At 33.8% G+C, this 21955-nt stretch overlaps 1 protein-coding gene across 2 annotated transcripts in view; it reads left to right on the plus strand.

The window, feature by feature from the left end:
• The window catches only part of Tsen54 (tRNA splicing endonuclease subunit 54), a 108280-nt gene that overhangs the window by 64947 nt on the left and 21378 nt on the right, over window positions 1-21955 (plus strand). For both annotated transcript variants that reach the window (XM_085818908.1, XM_085818909.1), the window contains 2 exons: window positions 11880-11963; window positions 12597-12739. In XM_085818908.1, coding sequence (XP_085675034.1) covers window positions 11880-11963; window positions 12597-12739 — 227 coding nt within the window. The remainder of the gene's footprint in view (window positions 1-11879; window positions 11964-12596; window positions 12740-21955) is intronic.

Raw genomic sequence — 21955 nt, forward strand, 5'->3', positions numbered from 1 at the left:
GTCGACCAGCAACATTTCTTCCTAAAGCATACCAAACATTTTCCATGAGATTCAGGTCTGACAGATGAAGGTGTCCATGTTTATTGGGAGGTCATTGTCGACCAGCAACATTTCTTCCTAAAGCATACTATTTGGGTCTCGTCCCAAATAACACACACTAAATAAATTCGCTGGTTCGATTCTTTATTAATTCTCATAATTAATTACAATCACTCATTAACTCATAGCTGTGACCAACCCTCTTACACCGTTGATGGCGATTCTCAAACTCTTCTGATCATCACATTACAGATGCGCATGCGTGGATTACATTACAGATGCGCAGGTGCGAACATGCCGCCCCGCGTTGCAATGCTTAGCATTCAACTATTGTAATTAAGATATAGCATAAAAAAATTAAACAAATATATCATAAACAATTTTGAATAAGTACTATTACATAAAAATCATTATTATAATTATACATTTACCATATACATTAGCGTACAACTCAAAGCAATACAATATAACATTTCAGTTACATAATGACATTTTATGTGAAACACATTCAATACTGTACAATAACTATAAAGACAATACTCATTTTTGTATTGGTAAGACACATAATTTGGTAATTGGTCGTTTGAAAGTTCCAGTTTGAGTTTTTACATTACACACGCGAACCTTTCCATCTTTACCATAAAATACTTCTATTATACGACCAACCGCCCAATTACAACAAGGCAAATTATCTTTAATTAAGACCATGTCTCCAACTTGTATATTGTTTTTAGAACTTTGCCATTTAGATCGATTTTGTAAATGACTTAAATAATTGGAGTTCCATTTTTTCCAGATAATTTGTACTAATCTTGTAATCTGTTGCCACAATTTTAACCTGTTAATGTTAACTTCCGTGATATCTGGCTCAGGGATCGAATTAATTGCTCTACCAATTAAAAAATGCCCAGGTGTTAGAACCTCTAAATCATCAATGTCCGAAGACAAGGGTGTCAATGGTCGGGAATTTAAAATTCCTTCAATCTGAATCATAATTGTTAAAAATTGTTCAAATGTCAATTTTGCATTACCTACGACATGTTTGAAATGGTACTTAAAAGATTTAACTCCAGCCTCCCAAAGGCCTCCAAAATTAAGTGCTCTGGGAGGGAGAAATTTCCATTCGATATTCTCAGAACTCAAATAACCAGCTAAAAGCTCATCTTGTTCTTTCACTAGTTTGTTTAACCTCTTTAATTCTGCATTTGCACCTACAAAATTTGTAGCGTTATCACTAAATAGTGTTAAACTTTTACCTCTTCGTGCAAAGAAACGTTTCAAGGTAGCTATTAATGCTTCAGATGTTAGGTCTGTTATAAGCTCTAAATGAATGGCCTTAGTAACCATACAAATGAATATACACACATAAACTTTCTGATATATACCTTTTCTCTGGTTTTTGTACTTAATTAAGAATGGGCCACAGAGGTCAACTCCAGTACAATTGAATGTAAGATTAGCTGTGATTCTTTCCTTGGGTAAATCACCCATGATTTGCTGAGCTACAATGGGATTGGCTTTAAAACATATTATACAATTTTTTACAATTTTTCTACAAACATTTCTACCACTTACAATCCAAAATTTTTGTCTTACATGATATAACAAAGATTGAGGACCCACATGCAAATATTTTAAATGATAGTAATTAACTATTAACTCTGTTAATTTATGTTTAGAAGGCAGAATAATAGGAAATTTTTTCTCATAAGTTAAATTGCTATTTTTTAATCTACCTCCAACTCTCAACAGTCCATTACTGTCAATGAAAGGGTTAAGACTTTTTATAGAACTATTTCTTGGAACAATACCTGATTTTTTAAGATCATTTATCTCATTTATAAAATACTCACCCTGTACTAATTTTATTAAAGTTTCTTCAGCTGCTCTCAATTCTCCCACTTGTAAATTACCTACCTGCTTTTGTTCTTGCTTACAATTCTTGTAAAACCTAAAACAAAAACTTATAATACGAATTAATTTTAAATACTTATTACTGCAATTCAATAAATCATTAATAAAATTATTCACATTCAGATTTAAACGTGTAGATAGTTCGGAATCAGCAAAGTTTTTAAGTTCATTACTGTCCTTTTCAGTAATTGCTGCAGGTATAACTCTTATAGGGTACTCATCCTTCATTAAGAAGTCAGGCCCGTTCCACCACAGTTGACTTAGTTGCAGTGTTTTGGCAGACACACCTCTAGATATGAGATCTGATGGGTTTTCTTCAGAAGCGATATGATGCCACTGTGCTATTTCAGTCAGATCCTGTATCTTTGAAATCCGGTTTGCGACAAATGTCTTGAGCAGATGTGGCTCTTTGCTGATCCATGACAGCACAATCATAGAATCGGTCCAAAGGTGAATAGCAGTAAGCTCCAATTTTAATGATGATTTCACTCGATGCATCAGTTTAGCTAATAGCACTGCTGCGCAAAGCTCAAGTCTTGGGATTGTAGTCTTCTTTAGGGGTGAGACACGCGATTTACTGCATACCAACCTCACTGATGTATGGTTTGTTGCTGATGTTGCTTTACAGTAGATAACTGCTCCATAGGCGGCCTCTGAGGCATCACAGAAACCATGTAATTCAATCTTGATTCTATCCGGTAATAAAATACATCTAGGCACTTCAATGTTGTTAATTAGCTGCAAGGTAGTGGAGAATTCTTTCCATTCTTTAGCCTCCTTTTCTGGCAAAACATCATTCCAGCTCAATTTCAACAGCCATAATTTCTGCATAAATATTTTTGCTACAATTATAACTGGAGAAATTATACCCAATGGGTCAAAGATGCGAGATATGACGGATAACACTTGCCGTTTCGTAACCTTTACATTGTCTTTGATTTTAACGTTGAAGCTGAAACAATCTCCTTTTGACTTCCATAAAATACCTAATGCTTTAGATTCTTCTGATTTACCAAAGGGATATGTTTTGTCGTTTGTTTGACACAGTTCAGTAGCATTACTACACCACTTATGGAGTAACATACCTCCACTCTTCAAAATGCCTATTAACTGATTTTGAAGTTCTAACGCAGAACTTAGCGACTCAGCTGCAGATAGAATATCGTCCATGTACATGTCTTTTCTCAGTACAGGTGCTGCTAAAGGAAATTTATCTCCTTCGTCCTTTGACAGCTGTACAAGTGTTCTCATTGCTAAAAATGGTGCACTCACAGTTCCATAGGTAACGGTAGTTAGCTCAAAGTTTTTAACTGGCTTATCAATGCCTTCTTTCCTTTTCTTCCACTGATCTGGATGGATAGAAATAGCTCGATACATCTTTTGTATATCAGCAGTGAAAGCAAAAATATATTTCCTGAATCTCAGCATAATTGAGAATAAATCATCTTGTATCACACCTCCATTATACTGTATAGAATTTAGAGAGTTTCCTTTGGTTGTCAAAGAAGAAGCGTTAAATACTACTCTCAAGGGAGTCGACTTACTTTTCTCTTCTCCCCTATATACTCCAATATGAGGAATGTAATATGAACCTCGTTCCTCCTCGCTTTCACTCACCTCAACCATATGTCGTAACTGTTGATATTCTTTTAAAAAATCTGAATATAATTCTAAATATTCGGGATTCTTTACTAAGCGTTTCCATAAGGAATTTAATTTACTCGTTGCAATTTGTTTAGAACTTCCTAAAATGTCCGGATCCTCCTTTAATGGCATTTTAACAACGTACCTACCGGTTTTATCTCGTGTATAATTTTCTATGAAATGTTTCTCACAAATTAAAAATTCTTTGTTTTTGGGTTTATCAGTTTCAATATTTTCTAATTCCCAAAATGTTCTAAGAGTTTTATCTAAGTTGTCTTCTTCCTTTATCAACCCACAATGAACCCTGTTTTCAGTCTCTGTTGGAATACTTCCAGACACGATAAAACCAAAAACTGTATCTTGAAAAATAAGATTAGGATTATTCATTCGAATTTGACTCGGTTTCAAAAGTTCATAAAAAACTCCCGCTCCCAACAACATATCTACCCTTTCTGGAACATTAAATCCTTCATCTGATAATTTTAAATTAGGAAGATCTTGCACTGAAATTTTAATTTTGCGCGAAGGTGTTAAATCAGCAGTTATTTTTGGAATTACTAAAAAGTCCAAATTCTTTATAAAAGTTCCTTCTTTATTGCATATCGAAGCATTAATTTTATGCTTTATTGTTAAAGTAGCATCATTTATTCCCGAAACAGAAATGTTTGTTTTTTCTTTCTCTAACTGCAAATGCTCAATAAGATTCTGTGTCAAAAAGTTTGACATACTGCCCCTGTCCAGCAAACACTTCACTCTGTGTTTTTTTCCCTCGTTATCAATTAGAAAACATACGACTGTTGAAAGCAGAACTGTACTCTGTTTATTCGAATAATTGCTAATAAATGCCTTTTGAACGAACTCCTGCATTAACATTCAAGGTCGATGAGTCATCTCGTTTGAGAACCTTGCAGTCAGATACATTTGTTTTGTTTTTATTTTGTTCCCATGAAGAACATTCTTTCTCCTTTACGATATTATTTACTTTCGGAAAGTGAATAGTTTTGTGGTGCCGTTTTTGACAAAAACAAGAATATTATATTTCGATGGGCAATTTGATACTGAATGCATATGTAGACAGTTAAAACATAATTTATTAGATTTCACAACCTGTACTCTTTCTTGTACCGGTAATTTTAAATACGATGGGCATTTTGCCAAACCGTGATTCTCGTGCCATAAAATACAGTTCTCTGTTTTAACATCTGATAAAAACACTTTAGCTACACTTTTTGAGCTATTATACTTACGATTAACATGAGAATTCTCAGTAAGAGGTTTTCCTCGTGACGTGAAATATAAATCTATTTCTTTACCTAACTCACTAGGTGAAAACCATGAATCACCTTGCCTCACTGCAATGTGAGAAGCTGTTCCCGCATCCAAAGATTGGTATAACCTATCTAAAACTATTAGTTGTTTGAGGGTCTCGAAGTCAGTTACCTTCCTTAATTTTAAATAATAATCCCATGCAGTTACTAAGCGTGAAGCAAACTGCACATGAGTTTCATGTGGTTGTTTAACAGTTTTTCTGAAGTTTTCTAAACACGAATATGGTGTTGGCTGAAACTCCTTCAGAACTACTTCTTTTACTTTTTCATAATTCGCGATCTCCTTATCATGTAAATAGGTTATTATATTCGAAGCTTTGTCTCCTAACAGATTTAACAGAATTTCAGCTTTATAGTCCTCCGAAACATTTTTTGTAATAAACGCTCGTTCTAATGAGGAAAAGAAAAATCCCCAACTCTCAGGCCGTATAGGAATTTTTACAGTTAAGGTTCTGATACTTTTTATTAATTGATCTGGTGACTCTGATTTTGTTTCGGTTTCACTTACACCACCAAGTTTAGTTTCTGCTTTAAGCTTAGCCAACTCTAACTCATTCTTTGATCTCTCAAGTTTTAATTTTTCTAACTCGACAAGTTTTTGCTCTTCCTGTTTTCTATTTTCGATAATAGAGTTTGCTATCTCTTTTACTAAATCTTGTTTAGTTTTAAAAATTTCACTATTCTCAATAACATCAGTCAAATCTGCTATAGTCATTTTTTCGTCAACATTTAGATTTATTTCTAAGGCAATAAGCCTTAAATCTTCTTTTTTAGCACCCTTAAATAACATTGTTATTTATAACAGAACAAGCACAGAAAGTACAGAATTAACAAGAGAGGAATCACTTACCTCTGCAGTGATTCACTTTTGATGAATATCCGTATCCAAAATCAGCGATATTCGTTGAAAAGAACAAGCTTGGAATACTGGTAAACACAAACACTCCTGTGTTCTCAAAAACGAAACACTACTTATTCATGCACAAACTCACACTCCAGTCGACTACGACCAGATATGTTTGGGTCTCGTCCCAAATAACACACACTAAATAAATTCGCTGGTTCGATTCTTTATTAATTCTCATAATTAATTACAATCACTCATTAACTCATAGCTGTGACCAGCCCTCTTACACCGTCAATGGCGATTCTCAAACTCTTCTGATCATCACATTACAGATGCGCATGCGTGGATTACATTACAGATGCGCAGGCGCGAACACATACCAAACATTTTCCATGAGATTCAGGTCTGAGATCTGGCCTTATGAGATCAACATCTCATAAGGCCAGCATATTCCCACTCCCTAGACACTCCTGGACAGTGACTGTTCCTTGATGACATGTTGCATTGTTGTCCATGAAAACAAATTTATCACAGACAGCATCATGGAACATGCAAACATGAGACATCAAAACATCATTAATGTATTGTTGGCCAGTCATAGTCCCAGTTGAAAGCACATAGAGCAACATGGGGCCATTGATAATGATCCCAGTCCATACCATGATACTACATGTAGGATATTCTGCTCCTTTCCTGTATGTTTGCCGGACGATATCCAGCATCACTCTCACATCAGATGAACTGACATCTACAGTCCGATGACAGACTGAACCTAATCTCATCTGAGAATAGTACATAAGCCGAGTTGTCTTCCTTCAATTGCAGTGCTGGTGAAAACCATTGAAAACAAGCAGAATGGTGACGTTTAGACAATGGAGTGCACACAACAGGATTGCTAGGGTATAGTTCTCCATGATGCAAATGTCTGGCAACAGTTTTTCAGGAAACTCGCTTGCCAGTAGCAGCAAGTAACTGATTTGCTATCTCAGTAACTCTGGTGTGCCGGTTCCTTTTTGTCGATAGCACCATGTACCTATCTTTTGCAGGCGTCATACTGTGAACACAACCTCCCCCCCCATGACATTTGCTACACATTCCATTTGTTTGAAATTATTTCCAGAGTCATAAAACAATACTGTGGCTAATATAAAACACCCTAGTAACATCTGCCATCTTTCGCTCTTTTTCAATCTCACCAAGAATACGCCTAAGTGATATCAGGAAGGCATACTGAAAATTGGAAGTTCGTCAAGTGATTTTTTCTCGTTAAATTTTGCTTTTGAACAACAGTGGTTAATACTCTTTAAATCCTTTATATCTGTTATCGGCACTTTCGTGTCACGAACAACTTTGGCAATCCAGAATTTACATATGCACATGTCTTAACTGTATCCCGCACTTATGCTAATTTTACATTTTCCTGCCTTCCATTTTGTGGTTGCTATCACGCTACTGTCAACTGCCGTTAGCAGTTGTCCTCCAGTGTGGGGAAAGCTCAGGTACTGGTCTTGCTTCAACCTGTACCACCTCTCTTTTTGATGAATATGGTTAATTTAGATATGACAGGGAATGTAATGACAGTGCAAATTTCTAATACCATTTGCATCTAATGTTGAATAACATAGTGATTCTTGAATTATTTATATATTTCAAATATATGAAAAAGCATAGAAATCTCATAATAATGTCTGATAGTGTATTTGGAATATAACTTTGATTTTTAATCTTTCCTACAGTAAACTTAAATAATTTAAAATAAATAATGAATAACATAAGTTCCTAAAGGAGAAGGGTCCTAATTAAGTTATTAAATCTCAGTAGTAAAAGCCAGTTACAACAAACTACTACTTCTAACATTAGCCACTACTACTATTTCTCATATCTGTTGCATATTATAAAACTACTGTGTACGCTTGTATAGTGTCCGCACTCATGTAATGTCCGCACCCCAACTTTACAGATGAAATTCATGTAAAAAACAAAGTGACTCGCACAATGTCCGCACCCCAAAAACTAAAGAATTTCTTACTTTAAAAAACAATTTTTTTAACAATGCCTTTTCACGTTTAGTCAATAAACATCTTTAAAGAAAGAATATGCATTTATTTTATCTTTGGTCGGCACCGGAATTGAAAGCACAGACTTTCCTTGCATTCTGGTGCAGCTGTTATTCAGTCATAACATTGGCACTAGCAATCCACTCGGCAGACGCAATAATAAATGAAGGAAGTCCAAACTAGTTTTCATCACACTGGCTTCCGGGAAATACTGTTTTGTAATGAAATTACTTTCCCCTTCTTCCTCATTGAAGCATTCGCATATTTCAAACTTTCTCTTTTCTATCATAGTATGATTTGGAATTTGTGGTAGTTAGCAAGTAGTGGACTTGAAATGAGGAAATACAGCAGCTTTTAAATTGAAAATCGTAGAATTTGCTCAGGAAAATGGGAAAAGAACAGCAACAAGAGTATATAAGGTAGATGAAAAGTGTGTGCACAGTTGGAGCAAGCGGCGTGATAAACTGGTGGCAACGGACAAAACAAGGCGGGGGTTTCGTGGTTCGAAATATAAGTTTCCGAACTTGGAAAAAGAAAAGTAGCTGCATATGTTCGTGATGCTGCTTAAGCACAGTAACACGGGAAATGTGCCAAATAAGATGCTTGCTGAGGCACAAAAAGAAGACATTCCTACATCGCAATTCAAGGCGAGTGAAGGCTGGGTGTGACGAATGATGAAACAAAATAGATTTTCAAGAACAGATTTTTTTAAAAAATAATGTGTGCAAAATATCAAAAGAACCAGCATTTATTTAATTTGCATAAAAGTAAATATTAAATTCCAAGTGTTGGTTATTATTGTCTATATTGTGCTCCTGTGGAAACTAATACACACTGAGTGTTGGTAGGGTAATTTATGTTATATTTGTGGATGGGAGAAAGTGAGTTTATGAAGTTAGCTATTAGACAACTTTTTTTTTTAAGTAATAAAAGTATCAAATTTAAATTTGATACTTTTATTACTTATGTCATTTTTTTTTTTCCACTTAGAACTTAATTTGGCTTTTTGAAATGAAATTTACACCCAAAATTACTCACGAGAAAAAGTGCGACATTTGAACGACCTGTGTAATGGTCGCACCTGCATTTTAATGATGTAATATTAGTGAAAAAGCGTGGACATTACATGAGCGTGTACGGTATATGAAGATTATAAATATCTGAAAAATTACAACTGCAAAGAGTATGAATTAATTTGTATTTTCATTGAAGAATAGCTCTCAGCAAACCACTATAGTAATAAAAACTCAGTTATTGTTAATAAAAATAAAATTTTAAAATTTGATATGTAATTAATAATGCAAATTTAATTCATTATGCTTTCATTTGGAGGTGGGAGTAGTTAAAGCTCAACTTTTTAATCCTTAATAGCAATTTTGAGGCAGGTTTCTAAAGAGAAATGAAGGTTTCTGTTATGCACTGAAATAGCAGAAATTAATAATAAGTTAAAAATTTTTGAGAATTATAGCTTTTCAAATTTATTTGGATTTCCTTCAGTGATTTTGATTAAATATTTAATTTTTATAGGTTATATTAGTGCAAATAAAAATTTCATTTTTAGTAAAATCATAAGATGTGCATACATGTGCAATGCTCATAACCTGCCATCAGAATACGAGCATCAGGGTCTTAATCTGAAGGATATATATATATGAAACACTTTTATATAAAAAGATTCATTTTTTATATTACAAGGCATTAAAGTATAAAATTAAAAAGAGATGTTGATTAAAATTTTTGCTAAACAGAGAGGAAGGAGAAGCTTGACTGGAATAAGCAAAGGATTGGAAGAAACTGAAGTACTTTTATTCATTCGTAGAGCAGAATCAGTAAACTCTCTATTCTCCCATGAACATAATATTTAATCACAAACAACATGTAAATTGAACTTTAGTAATTGTATTATATTACCTCATAAACAATTATTGTAAACAAATATTTTCACCCCACAGAGCAGAGAAGCTCAGTGCTGCCATCTATTCGGGAGGTACTTTCATGGTTTTTTAACAGTCAACTTTTGATCATCAGTTTTTATTGAAATGAAGTAAATATATAAGGGTTCAACATGTGTATGTCATATATTTGCAGGTTTTGATTTTTTTGCACCTTCTAATATATGAATCTTAAAACATGAGACCTTTGAACAGTATAACCCACAGAGCAGAGAAGCCCAATGCTGTCATCTATTGGTGAGGTACCCTCAGTATGGGCACTGGTATAATTTATATATTAGTTTTAAAATCATTTAAACAATCAACTTTTAACTATCAGTTTTGATTGAAATGCAGTAAATATATAAGATTCAGCATGCATGTAGCATATATCAGCAGATTTTGAATTCCCCCCTCTAATACAATTTAGGAAACTTCAAACACAAGACCTTTGTGTGAGGTACATTAATTTGATAACTGCAAAATATTGAGCATTCATAGGGTAATGTTGCAAAAAGTCAGGGGGAAACATTAGAATTTCAAGATAACAGTTTTGGGGGTTAAGAAAGTAAGCATTTTTTTACAAGGTTAAAAAATTGACAAACATCCGCTGTATTTATACCAGTTCCCATGAAAGGAATGAGCATAGAACTGGTTGCATGGGCATTGAGGGGTTTTTTCTTTTTCTGTTACTAATTTTTTTTTTTTTTTTTTTTTTTTTGTCACACATACTGATGCAACATGAAATAGTCATTTAATCTCCCAATATTTTAGATACTTTTGAACTCTGAGTTTTAAAGAACTACTATATATGTTGAGGCAATGCAGGATAGTACAGACCTATTTCATCAGCATTATAAATGTTTTCAGGAAAGTACTTCATAGGCAGTTTACACCATTCATTTGAAAGCCATGTTCTCGCTGCAGGTTAAATTGGTATCTTCTCCCCCCCCCACTACATTTCTGTTGGTTGATCCAGCCAATAGAAATGTTGCTGGAAAATTATTTTTTCTTGTTTAAGTTAATTCTTGAGCTTTCTGCTTCATCAGTGCATCACTGATTGTCACATCTTTTACAAGTGCTTTGGTAAACTAAACCCTTAGTGCTTTCTCATTATTGTAATTTTCCGCATTACATATTCATTCACGGTTTAACTTTAATTTTATTTTGATTTTCAAAAAATATCTTCATAGTTCTTAATAATCTTGTATCAGAGGGGTTAAGAAATATTTAACTTTATGGAACCATTCCGTTGACTGATTTTTGGGAGTAGGTCATAGTGATCTGATATATCAGCTTAGATCTTTATATTATATTCCTTAGATCTTTGTACCTTTTATTAGTCTCCATAATTTTAAAATGATCAAAAGAGAGTAAAAGTGATTATAAATGGTAAAAGTAAGTAAAAGGGGTTAAATATAATAAAAAATGAGCACTTCCTAAACAGAACTTTTATAAAAATATAAATCACAAAACACAGAGAAGAAACTTTTTTTTTTAGTTCTTAAATGCAAGGCATGCTTCTAAGAATAGGGACATGTATCTGATCGCCCTCAAAATCATTAGAGTTATTCAAAATCTATGCCAAACTAAAACTAATTTTTAATGGTTCACTAATACCAAAACTAAGCTGTTTGGCAACTTAATCCCATATTTGGCAATATTTCTGTGTCATTTGGTAATTTTTATGATCTGTTTTGATTTTATTTGATGACTTTAATTCAGTGTAAAAAAAATCATTGTACTATAATGTTTTGAATTTATTAACTGATGATCACAATAAGCAATCTCTTTTTCCTATTTTCATATGTGAATGCGCATAGTAACACTATGGTACTTTTCAGGATCATTGTTAACTTTTATTTTGCAATAAAAATACATCTAAGCATAGTTATTTCAAAACTATTTTCAAAACATTATTTTTAGATGATTTATATTTATTTGCGAATTAACTTTGAATAACAGTAAATATGAATTCTAGGAAATTTGAGCAGATCCTTCTGCAAATTTCATCTCTGTGCTGAAATATGTTTGAATACAAAGATAAGAGAATAATTAATGTAACAAGTATCACTGAAAATATATATATATCCTTTTTTTTTTTTTTTTTCTAATGTAGGGAAAATTTGTGCAACATATGGGGCGAAATATGAACAGCAAAATAGCATTATGTCCAGAAGAATGTATCTTTCTGCTAGAAAATGTAAGTATTTTTATGAGAAAAAATTATGATCCTTTCTTTTCTGATGTAATCATATCTATTATTAAATTGTGAAGAATATGTAAGTATGTATATTCCCTGCATTGCGAAATAACGGCAGTTCCAAAGAGCCATCAAATTTTGAACACTCAGTTCTGCACTCGAACAGCCTGAATTTTGAATTTCAATTTTTATTTATTTCATATTTCGTCCAAATTTAATTAACTTTTGATTAAAAACTGTGATATAAAAGCTTAAAGCTTGACTCTGCAAAAAGATATGTTTCAGATTTAATCATCAAACTTAGTTATTTAAAACAAATGTGTTGCCACTGCCCAAATTAAAATATTGTTATCTTCCATGTGCCAGAGTACTGCTATTCACAAAGTGCTAAGATGTTTAATTTTTCGTATAGTCTTACTCTGTTATTGATTAACAAAACTCAGCAATTTCAAAGTAATAAAGGCAATTCTTTATTTCTATAATTATTAATTACTGCCAAATTCATTAAAATTATTATATATTTTTTTCTTTTTATAATAACTGCTTCTGGTGGCTAGCCGTGCAATTTGCTAGTTAGAGACATATTTGTAGCAGAAATATTAGGTATGATTTTTTTTCACCTTGTTTTAACAGGGATTCCTGGAAATCAAGCGTAATGAAATGCCAATGAGTACTGAAGAAGCCTATGCGATGATACTTAAAGGAAGGTGTGAAAAATACCAAGTATATTCCTTTCTCTCCCAGTTGGGTTTTTTAGTTGTACCCCATCAAACGCAGTAAGTTGCATATATTTTATTATTATTAACATAAATTATAACACAAGGAGGAAAAATGTCTTATTTTTCCAGAAATAATTCAGATATGTAGTTAATTTTTCTCGTTTTTTTAAAGCTTAAAGTTATTCAACTCTTTTTAGTATAATTGCTGCCAGCATCAGAGCATTTCTTCAGAAAGTGAAACCATTACTGTTATTACTTCTAACCAAGATGTTCTTTTTATATAGAGCCTTAGAAATCAGTTTGGCTCAAGCATTATCAGGGTTTGTACGGTCTTTAAGAGTTCTTAAAGGTCCTTAGTTTTTTTTGGAATCGATTTTTAGTCCTTAAAAGTCTTTAATTTCGGCCAAAATTGGCAGAAGGTCCTTAATTTTAATCATCTGAAATTTCTGTCTGTTTTTATGGGTTCGTGGGTTATAATTTGTTCCTATTTCCAGTATAAATGGTGGGATACTCGAGTTTCTGAGTAAGAATGAAACATAAATAAGCATTTTGAAATTATTTCATTTTTTCTAATCTCTTGACTTTTCACTAGACACAATATGGAAAATATCAAAAATGCTTCTAATCTTATCATATGAACATTTTTTATTAATAAAGAAATTGAAAACCAACAATTTAAAAGATTCATCGTACATATCTTAATGCATCATACACAGGGCTGGCGCTAGGCATTTGCCACCTGATGCAATCTCTGTAGATCCTAAATTCTGCTGTCTGGTGCCTTTCTAAATTCTGTTTCCAATGCCTGTTCTAAATTTCAAAAGTTTTCCATTTCTAGATTTTGTTGCTCGGTGTGTCACTAAATTCTAAAAATTATGCCGCACCAGCACTGTAACCAGACCTCACCATATATATTTCATATTAATAAAGAAATGAGCAGTTTTTTATATACATTCTAAATGCATTTAACTTTTTTAGAATAACGCAAATCTTTAATTAAATCAAAAAATTCTAAAATGAAAAGGAAACGTGGAAGAATGAAACTGAATTCATAAAGGGAAAGAAAATTATTCTTCAAGGATATGTACAGTTATTATTATGTAAATTACTCAGTTGTTTATTTCAGCCTTTACTATAATTTCCCATTTCTATTTCCTAACTAGAATGCAAATCACATAGACAGTTTTTAAACTGAGGTTTTGGGAGTGCAAGACAAGAATGTGCTTTTGACCTCCACTTGCTCCCTACATTACTTCCTGCCAGCTCTGATAATTTATATTTATTCATCTTTGCATTACCGCTGCCGACATTTGAATTTGTTATGACAACAGAGTTACTGAGCCAGCTTAAATTAAAATTAAATTGTATTATAAGGTATTTCTCCAGTCTTCTTAGCATGCCTTTGTAGTGTAGTGGTCAGCACGCTGGGGGCATATTCAGAGGCCCGTGGTTCGAGTCCCAATGAGGGCATTGCTCATTTTTCATCCCTCTTGCTTACCTAATGTCTCTACCGTATAGTCTTTGACCACTAGTCCACATTTTTAGTTTGAAATTGACTCCTCTTGTTTACTTGCATCACCATGAGCTGTAATTGATTTTGTTAGCATAAGAACCTGCCTTTATGTTTTAAGTCTTTTTCAAATAAGAGACTTATTTGAACCTTTGTAGTTACTTTCAGTCATAGCGATGATTTGCTTCATATCTGTCAAGGGGGTTGAAACTTAACTTTTACTAGATCAAGTAAACTGTCATAGGTGCACTTGGAGAGGTTGACAAGTTAGGACATAGAGTATGCAGAAACTAGTGACAATATTTGTTTGCGTATTGACACAAATTTCTAATTGTTAGAAAAGATGCTTAACATGTTGAGTGCCACGCGTATTTCTTAGGCAATCCTGTTCAGGCCACATGCGCTGCTTAAAAGTGCTGGTATTGTAGGGTCAGGAGTAATGGCCAGAATAAAGACTAAGAGAGTTGTCATATTTGTAACAGCAGTAATGGAGAACCGTTTTTATATTTACCGTGTTTCAATGAAATCCATTAATCCTGTAATGAATCAAAATTAAGTAAATTTTAAATAAATTTTCAGCGGCGGTCGACGCAACCTAAATGTAAAGTCGAGTGTCACAGATGGCTGACGTGGCCTAAATAGAAAGTCGAGTGTCAGCCACAGATGGCTGAAGCGGCCTATACGGAAAGTCTAGTGTCAGCCACAAATGGCTGACGTGGCACTCAACGTGTTAAAGAGAAGGAAATCAATATAAATTAGCCAAAATATCTGGGAAGGCCTCAAATTAAAAAGATGCATAATATTTTGTTGAGTGCAGTTGCTATAAAAGATAAATGTTTTGTAGCTTTAAATGTGTAATTTTCCTCTATCGTTTAAGAATTAATGTCATAAATTACATATATTTTAATTGTGAAATTTTATTAGACTGTGATTTTAACAGGGCTTTTTTAACAGATATTGTTAAAAAATGAATAAAATTTATTTAATAGTGACCATGGAAATCCATAATGACTAAGGTTATCTAACTACCTAATTTAATTACTTGTAATTAACTGCTTAGCCTTAAAAATTATCTCTGCATATTTAAGCGAGATATTGCCTTTCATTAATCCTTACCGTGGTCACAAGATAAAACACAAAAATTAAAAAATTGATGTAAAATTTATTTTTCATCAATGTAAAACTTATTATAAAACATCTAGTGAGACTTAAAATAATACAAAACAACTTATCACCTGTAGTGCTTTAGTGGCTTATTGGAACCTTAAAATATATTAACTGGGTTAAAACCTTTGGAACTATATATGAAGCTACGACACTAACTGCGTCAGACAGACCCAGACTAACTTTCAAAACCTCCCCAACCGTGCCTACATCAGGCCTTTCAGGTTTGCTCTGATCAGCGGGTCTGTGCCTATGGAAGTAGCAGCAGTGACAACAGCCAGTCTTTTGTTATGAATAATGCTGATTATGATTTCACTTTTTATTTTAACCTATGCTGCTTGAAATAAAATCTACCATCTATTTACTAAACCTCTAGATTGAGTATGTGACAAAATGAGACATAAAAAAAAAAAAAAAAAAAAAAAATCACCATAAAGCTAACTGTTAATAAAATGTAAATAAAATGTCTCTTTTCTTCTTTTAAAGGTGCCCAACTATTATAAATGTAAAATATTTAACACTACTTGATAAATTTCATAAAGTTTATTTTATTCTCAAACTTATTAATAATTATGTTACTTAATTTCCGTGTGTAGAAATGTGTACGAACTCTGTTTATGTTTTTCTTCTGACTTGACACTGGCCGACTTCTGGATTATTTGTGCTATAACTTGTTCTTAAAAAGTAAGATGATAATTTAGGGCAATCCAGAAATACCTACCATATTTACTTTAAAATAAAACCCACTTTATATTTTGGGATAAATTTTAAGAAAACAAAATGTACGTGAAGATTTATTTTGTCTTGGGCTAATTTTGAAAAAAAAAAAAAAAAAATGCTAGTTTTTTTTTTCCCTCTCTTTTGTCAGAATTCGTTTGAAGTAATGTTAGCTGGGACCCAAGAACATTGTTAGTGATGCATTGTTATTTTATTCGTTTTCAGACATACCATTGGTCAGTAAAGTTGATGCATGCCGAACTTGAAATAGCTTAGTTAGACATAGTTATTTATAACAAAAATCAGCATTATATTTTCAAATTTTTACAGGACTAGTTTCGACGGTTTTACCAAACTGTCATCTTCGCCTGCAAAAGCGCAAATGAACGAGATAAGATATAGCGATCTTATTTAATCACCATATCTTATCTCGTTCATTAGCACTTTTGCAGCCGAGGATGATGGTTTGGTAAAACCGTCGAAACTAGCCCTGTAAAAATTTGAAAATATAAATCTGTTTTTTGTTGTTTGACTTCTAAATTAATACTTTTTCAGCTTGTTATTGTATCTTAATTAAACCAAAACCTATTGAACTTTACCTGACTAAATTCTAAGCAACACATTGTTACGTTTTTCTTTTCTGACACCAGTTGTTGCATTATTTTCTTCCTTCACGTTCGTACAGGGCTCGTAGATTTGGAGTGAATAACGGCGACACTTGATGAAATATCAAAACACACTTTATTATTTAACATAATTAACCAGGACAGCTCCAAAACATGTTTTTACAGTCGTCAATGAACTACTATAAACACGCTGACACGATCAGCGACACATTCTCTAGGTTATCAGGCTATCACGGTGGAGACAGCTTCACGGCAAAGCACTACAGTACAGCTCCTGACTCTACTTGGTCGTTCTCGGAACTCCACGTACTCTCGAAACTCTCCACGCTACAACTTGTGATGCACTCAACGACACACAGAGCACAGCTTCCGACTCTTCGGTTCAGTCGTTCCCGGAGCTCAACACATTCTCTCGACGATGCACTAACAGCGATACACTACGAGAATCTTTCCGTGCACTCGGCGACCCACTCGGCACTCGTTGCCCCGCTGTCAACTCGATTGACTCGCTAGACGAGACACCAACTCGATACTAACTCACTGATACGCAGTCGCCTGGACCTCCGACCTAAGGTTCTACACCAATCAGAGTTACATGTCCATGCGACAGAAAAGAATCTACCATCCACCGCCAACAGCATTCACTGAATCAATGATAGTAATATTACAATGCTAAATTGACAATGTCACCTATACAATAATTGTTACATAATAATCCGTATGAAAAATAAATATGCGATCAATTAATATTTACATTGTCATGGATAGGATCTATGTTGTGGAGAGTGGAACTTATATATTAACCAGTTTTTAAACCTATGTCTTCTTCAATACGTTATAACTTCATGTTCTTATCAGTTAAACACCTAATGATGTGTGTCCGTATTATTTTTTCAGTTATATACAGAGTAAGCTAGTCACATCAGTTCAGGCAGTTGATAGTTCCATAGCCCAAAGTATATGATGTTGTGTAGGCTATTGTATGTTCACTTTTGTTGAGTTCATCGTTCAAGTAAATACTACTTGTCCACTTCGATACATCATAACTTCGTGTCCTTAACAGTTTGCACACCTCATTATGTGTGTCCATAGCAATTTGCACACTGTGTCGCAATTATCCACAAGGCAATCACGAAATTGCAATTGGGAAGTTCATTGTAATATGTACGCTATTTTACTATGATCCACAGAAGCAAATGTTTTGTAAATAATGACTTGGCTACCAGATGATAAAAAAAGAAGGAAACTAATTCTTAAATTTTTCAATACAATTCTAAATTGTGCAAAACTACAGATTTATTAAACAGTTCCAGTCAATACAAATTGACTGGTATTCCAACAATATAAAGCACATATTCTAAAATAAAACGTCTAATGGAAAACAGGAACTAATTCCTAATTAAAATAGACATAAAATACACAATTATTCAGCACATATTATATACCAATCATCATACCATAAAAATGCACATGTTTCAAATGCTGCAACTAATTTTTTATTACAGTTAGAATATTTACCAATCAAACATACTACAAATGTACATGTTAAAAAAAAAAACTGCAACTAATATTTTTTCATGTCAGTTAAAATAATAAATTTCTATTATACAATTATAAATAGCACAAATAAACAATTTCAATCTATACAAATTGACAGGTATTCCTACAACATAAGAACACATATTCAAATATAGCTAATCATTTTTGTAAAATGGCTATAATAGTGCCCAATTTCTTCAAATAATTAAAAATATCTACAGGAAAACAGGAACCAATTCCCAATTGTAACAATCATGAAATACCAAAAATTATTCAGTACATATTACAATCAATTATACCATATAAATGCACATGTTTCAAATGCTGCAACTAATTTTTCATTACAGTTAGTATAGTTATCAGTCCATCATACTATATAAATGCACGTTTCAAATACTGCAACCAATTTTTCATTACAGTTAGTATATTCCAATTTGCCAGCTAATAAAATAAATTCGCTCTAAGTTGAATTGGCTGTAATAGTTCACAATGCTTAAAATAGTTAATCTACTGGAAAACAGAAACTTATACCCAATTGTAATGAACATGATATACAGAAGTTATTCTGTACAAGGCTGTTATAATTCCAGATCGTATAAAAAGCTACAAAACATCCTCAGATGTTTATTCTTATATGCAAATACAAAACACTGAACTCTCTATCAAATATAGAAGAGACATTTACCAATTCTATCAAAACTCAATAGACCTAAATATTTCATACATTTAATTATAACTCTAATAACAAGGAAGCATTATAACCCACAAAATAATTAGATACAGTTCTAAATTCCTGTTCTTACTGAAAATGCAGATATTCTAAGAACTGTAATGAACTTTTTTTTTTTTTTACACAGTCAGAATATTACAGTTTACCAGCTAAAAATAATTGTAATTAACTTACAAAAATGCAAAAATAATACAATAATAACAAAATGGCAAAAAAAATAATAAAAAAGAATAAAATAACAAAAAAATTCATAATTAAAGGCTATAATACGAGGGCCATCCAGGAAGTAGATTACGTTTCCGTCTGTGTCCGCTAGGGGCGGGGCTAGCGCGGCCATCTTGGGGTCAGAGCGTTGCGCAGCTCAGTCTGCATCTAGCCGTGCTAGTGAGAGGTTCGTGCTGTGCTCCGTTCAGATACTGTGACGGTTTGAAATGTCTGCGTTAATTGAAAATCCCGCGAGCTGCGAGGTGCGCTCAGTAATAAGGTTTCTGACTGCAAAAAACTGTAAACCGATAGAAATCTATCGGCAGCTTCGTGAAGTGTATGGGGACAACATTATCACTGAAGGTGGAGTGCGTCAGTGGGTCATAAGATTTCAAAATGGCCGAACCAATGTTCACGACGAAGATCGAAGTGGGAGACCCAGCATAGTGACCGCCGAACTTCTCGAAAAAGTCGATGCTAAAGTCCGTGAAAATCGAAATTTCACAATAACGGAACTTTCTTTGAGTTTTCCACAAATTTCGCGAAGTTTGTTGCACGAAATCATCAGCGAAAAGCTTGGTTACCACAAGTTTTGTGCAAGATGGATTCCAAAAATCTTGACAGAGGACCACAAAAATCAGCGAATGGCTGCAGCGTTGAACTTTTTGGACGCTTACCATAAGGATGGTGACTCTTTACTCGATCGCATCGTTACTGGTGACGAAACATGGGTGAAACATGTGAACTGTGAAACGAAATTGCAATCAATGCGTTTTGATGACGACGCACAGCTGCAAGAAGAGGTAACGAAGTGGTTGAAGGCGCAGGCGGCCGAATTTTTCGACGAAGGAATTTCCAAGCTCGTACATCGCTACGATAAATGCCTTAATTTGTATGGTGACTATGTAGAAAAGTAGTATTTGAGTGTGGCTTTCATCTGTATATAATAAAATTTGTTTCCTATACTTTGTTTATTTTTTTATTCCAAAACGTAATCTACTTTCTGGATAGCCCTCGTATTAACATACAAACAGACAATTCCCAAATGCAGAACTTATTCCCATGTGGAAGTGCAGAGCACATCCAGTACTTAATAGTCTTAAATATTCTATGCATTGAAGTTAAACACACAATTATCATTACAACATGTCAAATGGGAAGAGGGGGAATTTAAAAGGCTACCCATAGTGCAAATATTATGCGAAGGTTGTTGGAAACTTATACATCTGATTGCAAATATTAAAAATTTGAGTTAATCTGTGCTGAAGAATTTGTCATTTTAATAGTGTTTTAGTCCATTCACTCCAATATAAGACTGATGGTCCTTGTAGGTGAAATTCAGCGGTGAGTGGTCAAGAAAAAGAAAAATGGTTTGGAGACCCAATACTTCCACAGTGACATTTGTCATCTTCCTTAAGATGAAATCGGAATAAAAACGACGGAAAGGGACCGTGTCCCATGAGAAAAGTTGACAGTGCTGCTGTTGAAACCAAAAATGTTTCCAAGACCTTTGGCAAAAATTTTAAAGTTTTTCTTAATATAAGAAAATGGTAAAGGCAATGAATATTGAGGAAGATTATTCCCTCTTACCACTTCTTTTGCCAACTGGTCTGCCAACTCATTGCCATAAATCCCCCTATGAGCGGGAACGCAGCTCAGTAAGAGTCTAGAAGGGGCAGGAAGGTTAAGAAGAAGGATTTTTATCTCTGCTACTATTGTATTTCTTGAATTTTCCCCCCTTTATGGTCTCCAGACTAGAAAGTGAATCACTGTAAATTTCCCCTTGTGATGGAAATTGACTTGAAAGATGTACTGCTTTTTTTAATGAAAGTAGTTCAGCTTGAAAAATAGAGTTCGGCTGGCCTCAGTCTTCGATGCCGTGAATGCATTGGTTTGCCATTTTGAATTACACATAGTCCACATCCTGTTCCTTGTTCCAAATGAGATCCATCTGTGTAAATCTGGAAGTGACTTTTTGACTCATTTGAGAAGGTTGTCCTTATTGCACATGAAATGTCATTTTGTGCTGGATGACACAGAAGTTCTGTGCTCCTAGTTTCATAACTAAAAGGATCGTATGAAATATTCCATAGTTTACTCTCTAGAGGAAGACACAAAACTCGAGCCAGCACCACTTCCCTTTCTGCTGTTGAGTCCAACGGAGGAATGCCGGACAAGACCTGCAAAGCATCATTGGAAGTTGTTCTGTAACTTCGACTGATCATTAGAAGAAAAGATCTTTGAATAGAAATTAAGAGTCGTTTCTCATGCCTCGTGAGAGAGTAAGCCCATATTGCTGAACAATATAAGATTATTCTTTCTATTACAGTCAAGTACCATATTTTTAAAATCCACGATGAGATATCCCAATTCTTACTAGTTGTTCGTTTCATGTGAATTGTCAGTGACATTACTTTTGTTCTGATTGCCTTCAAGTGAGTCGTCCAAGAAAGATTTGGAGTCAATAATAAGACCTAGGTACCTCAAGCTTCCTACAAATTTAATAGATTTGCCTTGCAATTTTAAAGGTGGTTTGTGTTTGAGGGGTTTAGATGTCCCTATCAACATTGCTTGAGTTTTATTGGTAGAAATAATCACTTTGTGCCTTCGTGCCCAGTTTGCTATGATATCCAGATAAGCTTGAGCCGCAGAAGAAATACCCGATTTACCTTTAACAATTAGCATAAAATCATCTGCAAAAGCTATGAGTTTACAGTCTGATTTTCCATCAAACTGTCGCAAAAGAGAGTCAGCTACTATCGTCCACAAAATTGGACCGAGAC

This window comes from Stegodyphus dumicola, chromosome 6, assembly GCF_044657685.1.
Source record: "Stegodyphus dumicola isolate Sdum_Otavi_A_Nest chromosome 6, ASM4465768v1".
Taxonomy (NCBI): domain Eukaryota; kingdom Metazoa; phylum Arthropoda; class Arachnida; order Araneae; family Eresidae; genus Stegodyphus; species Stegodyphus dumicola.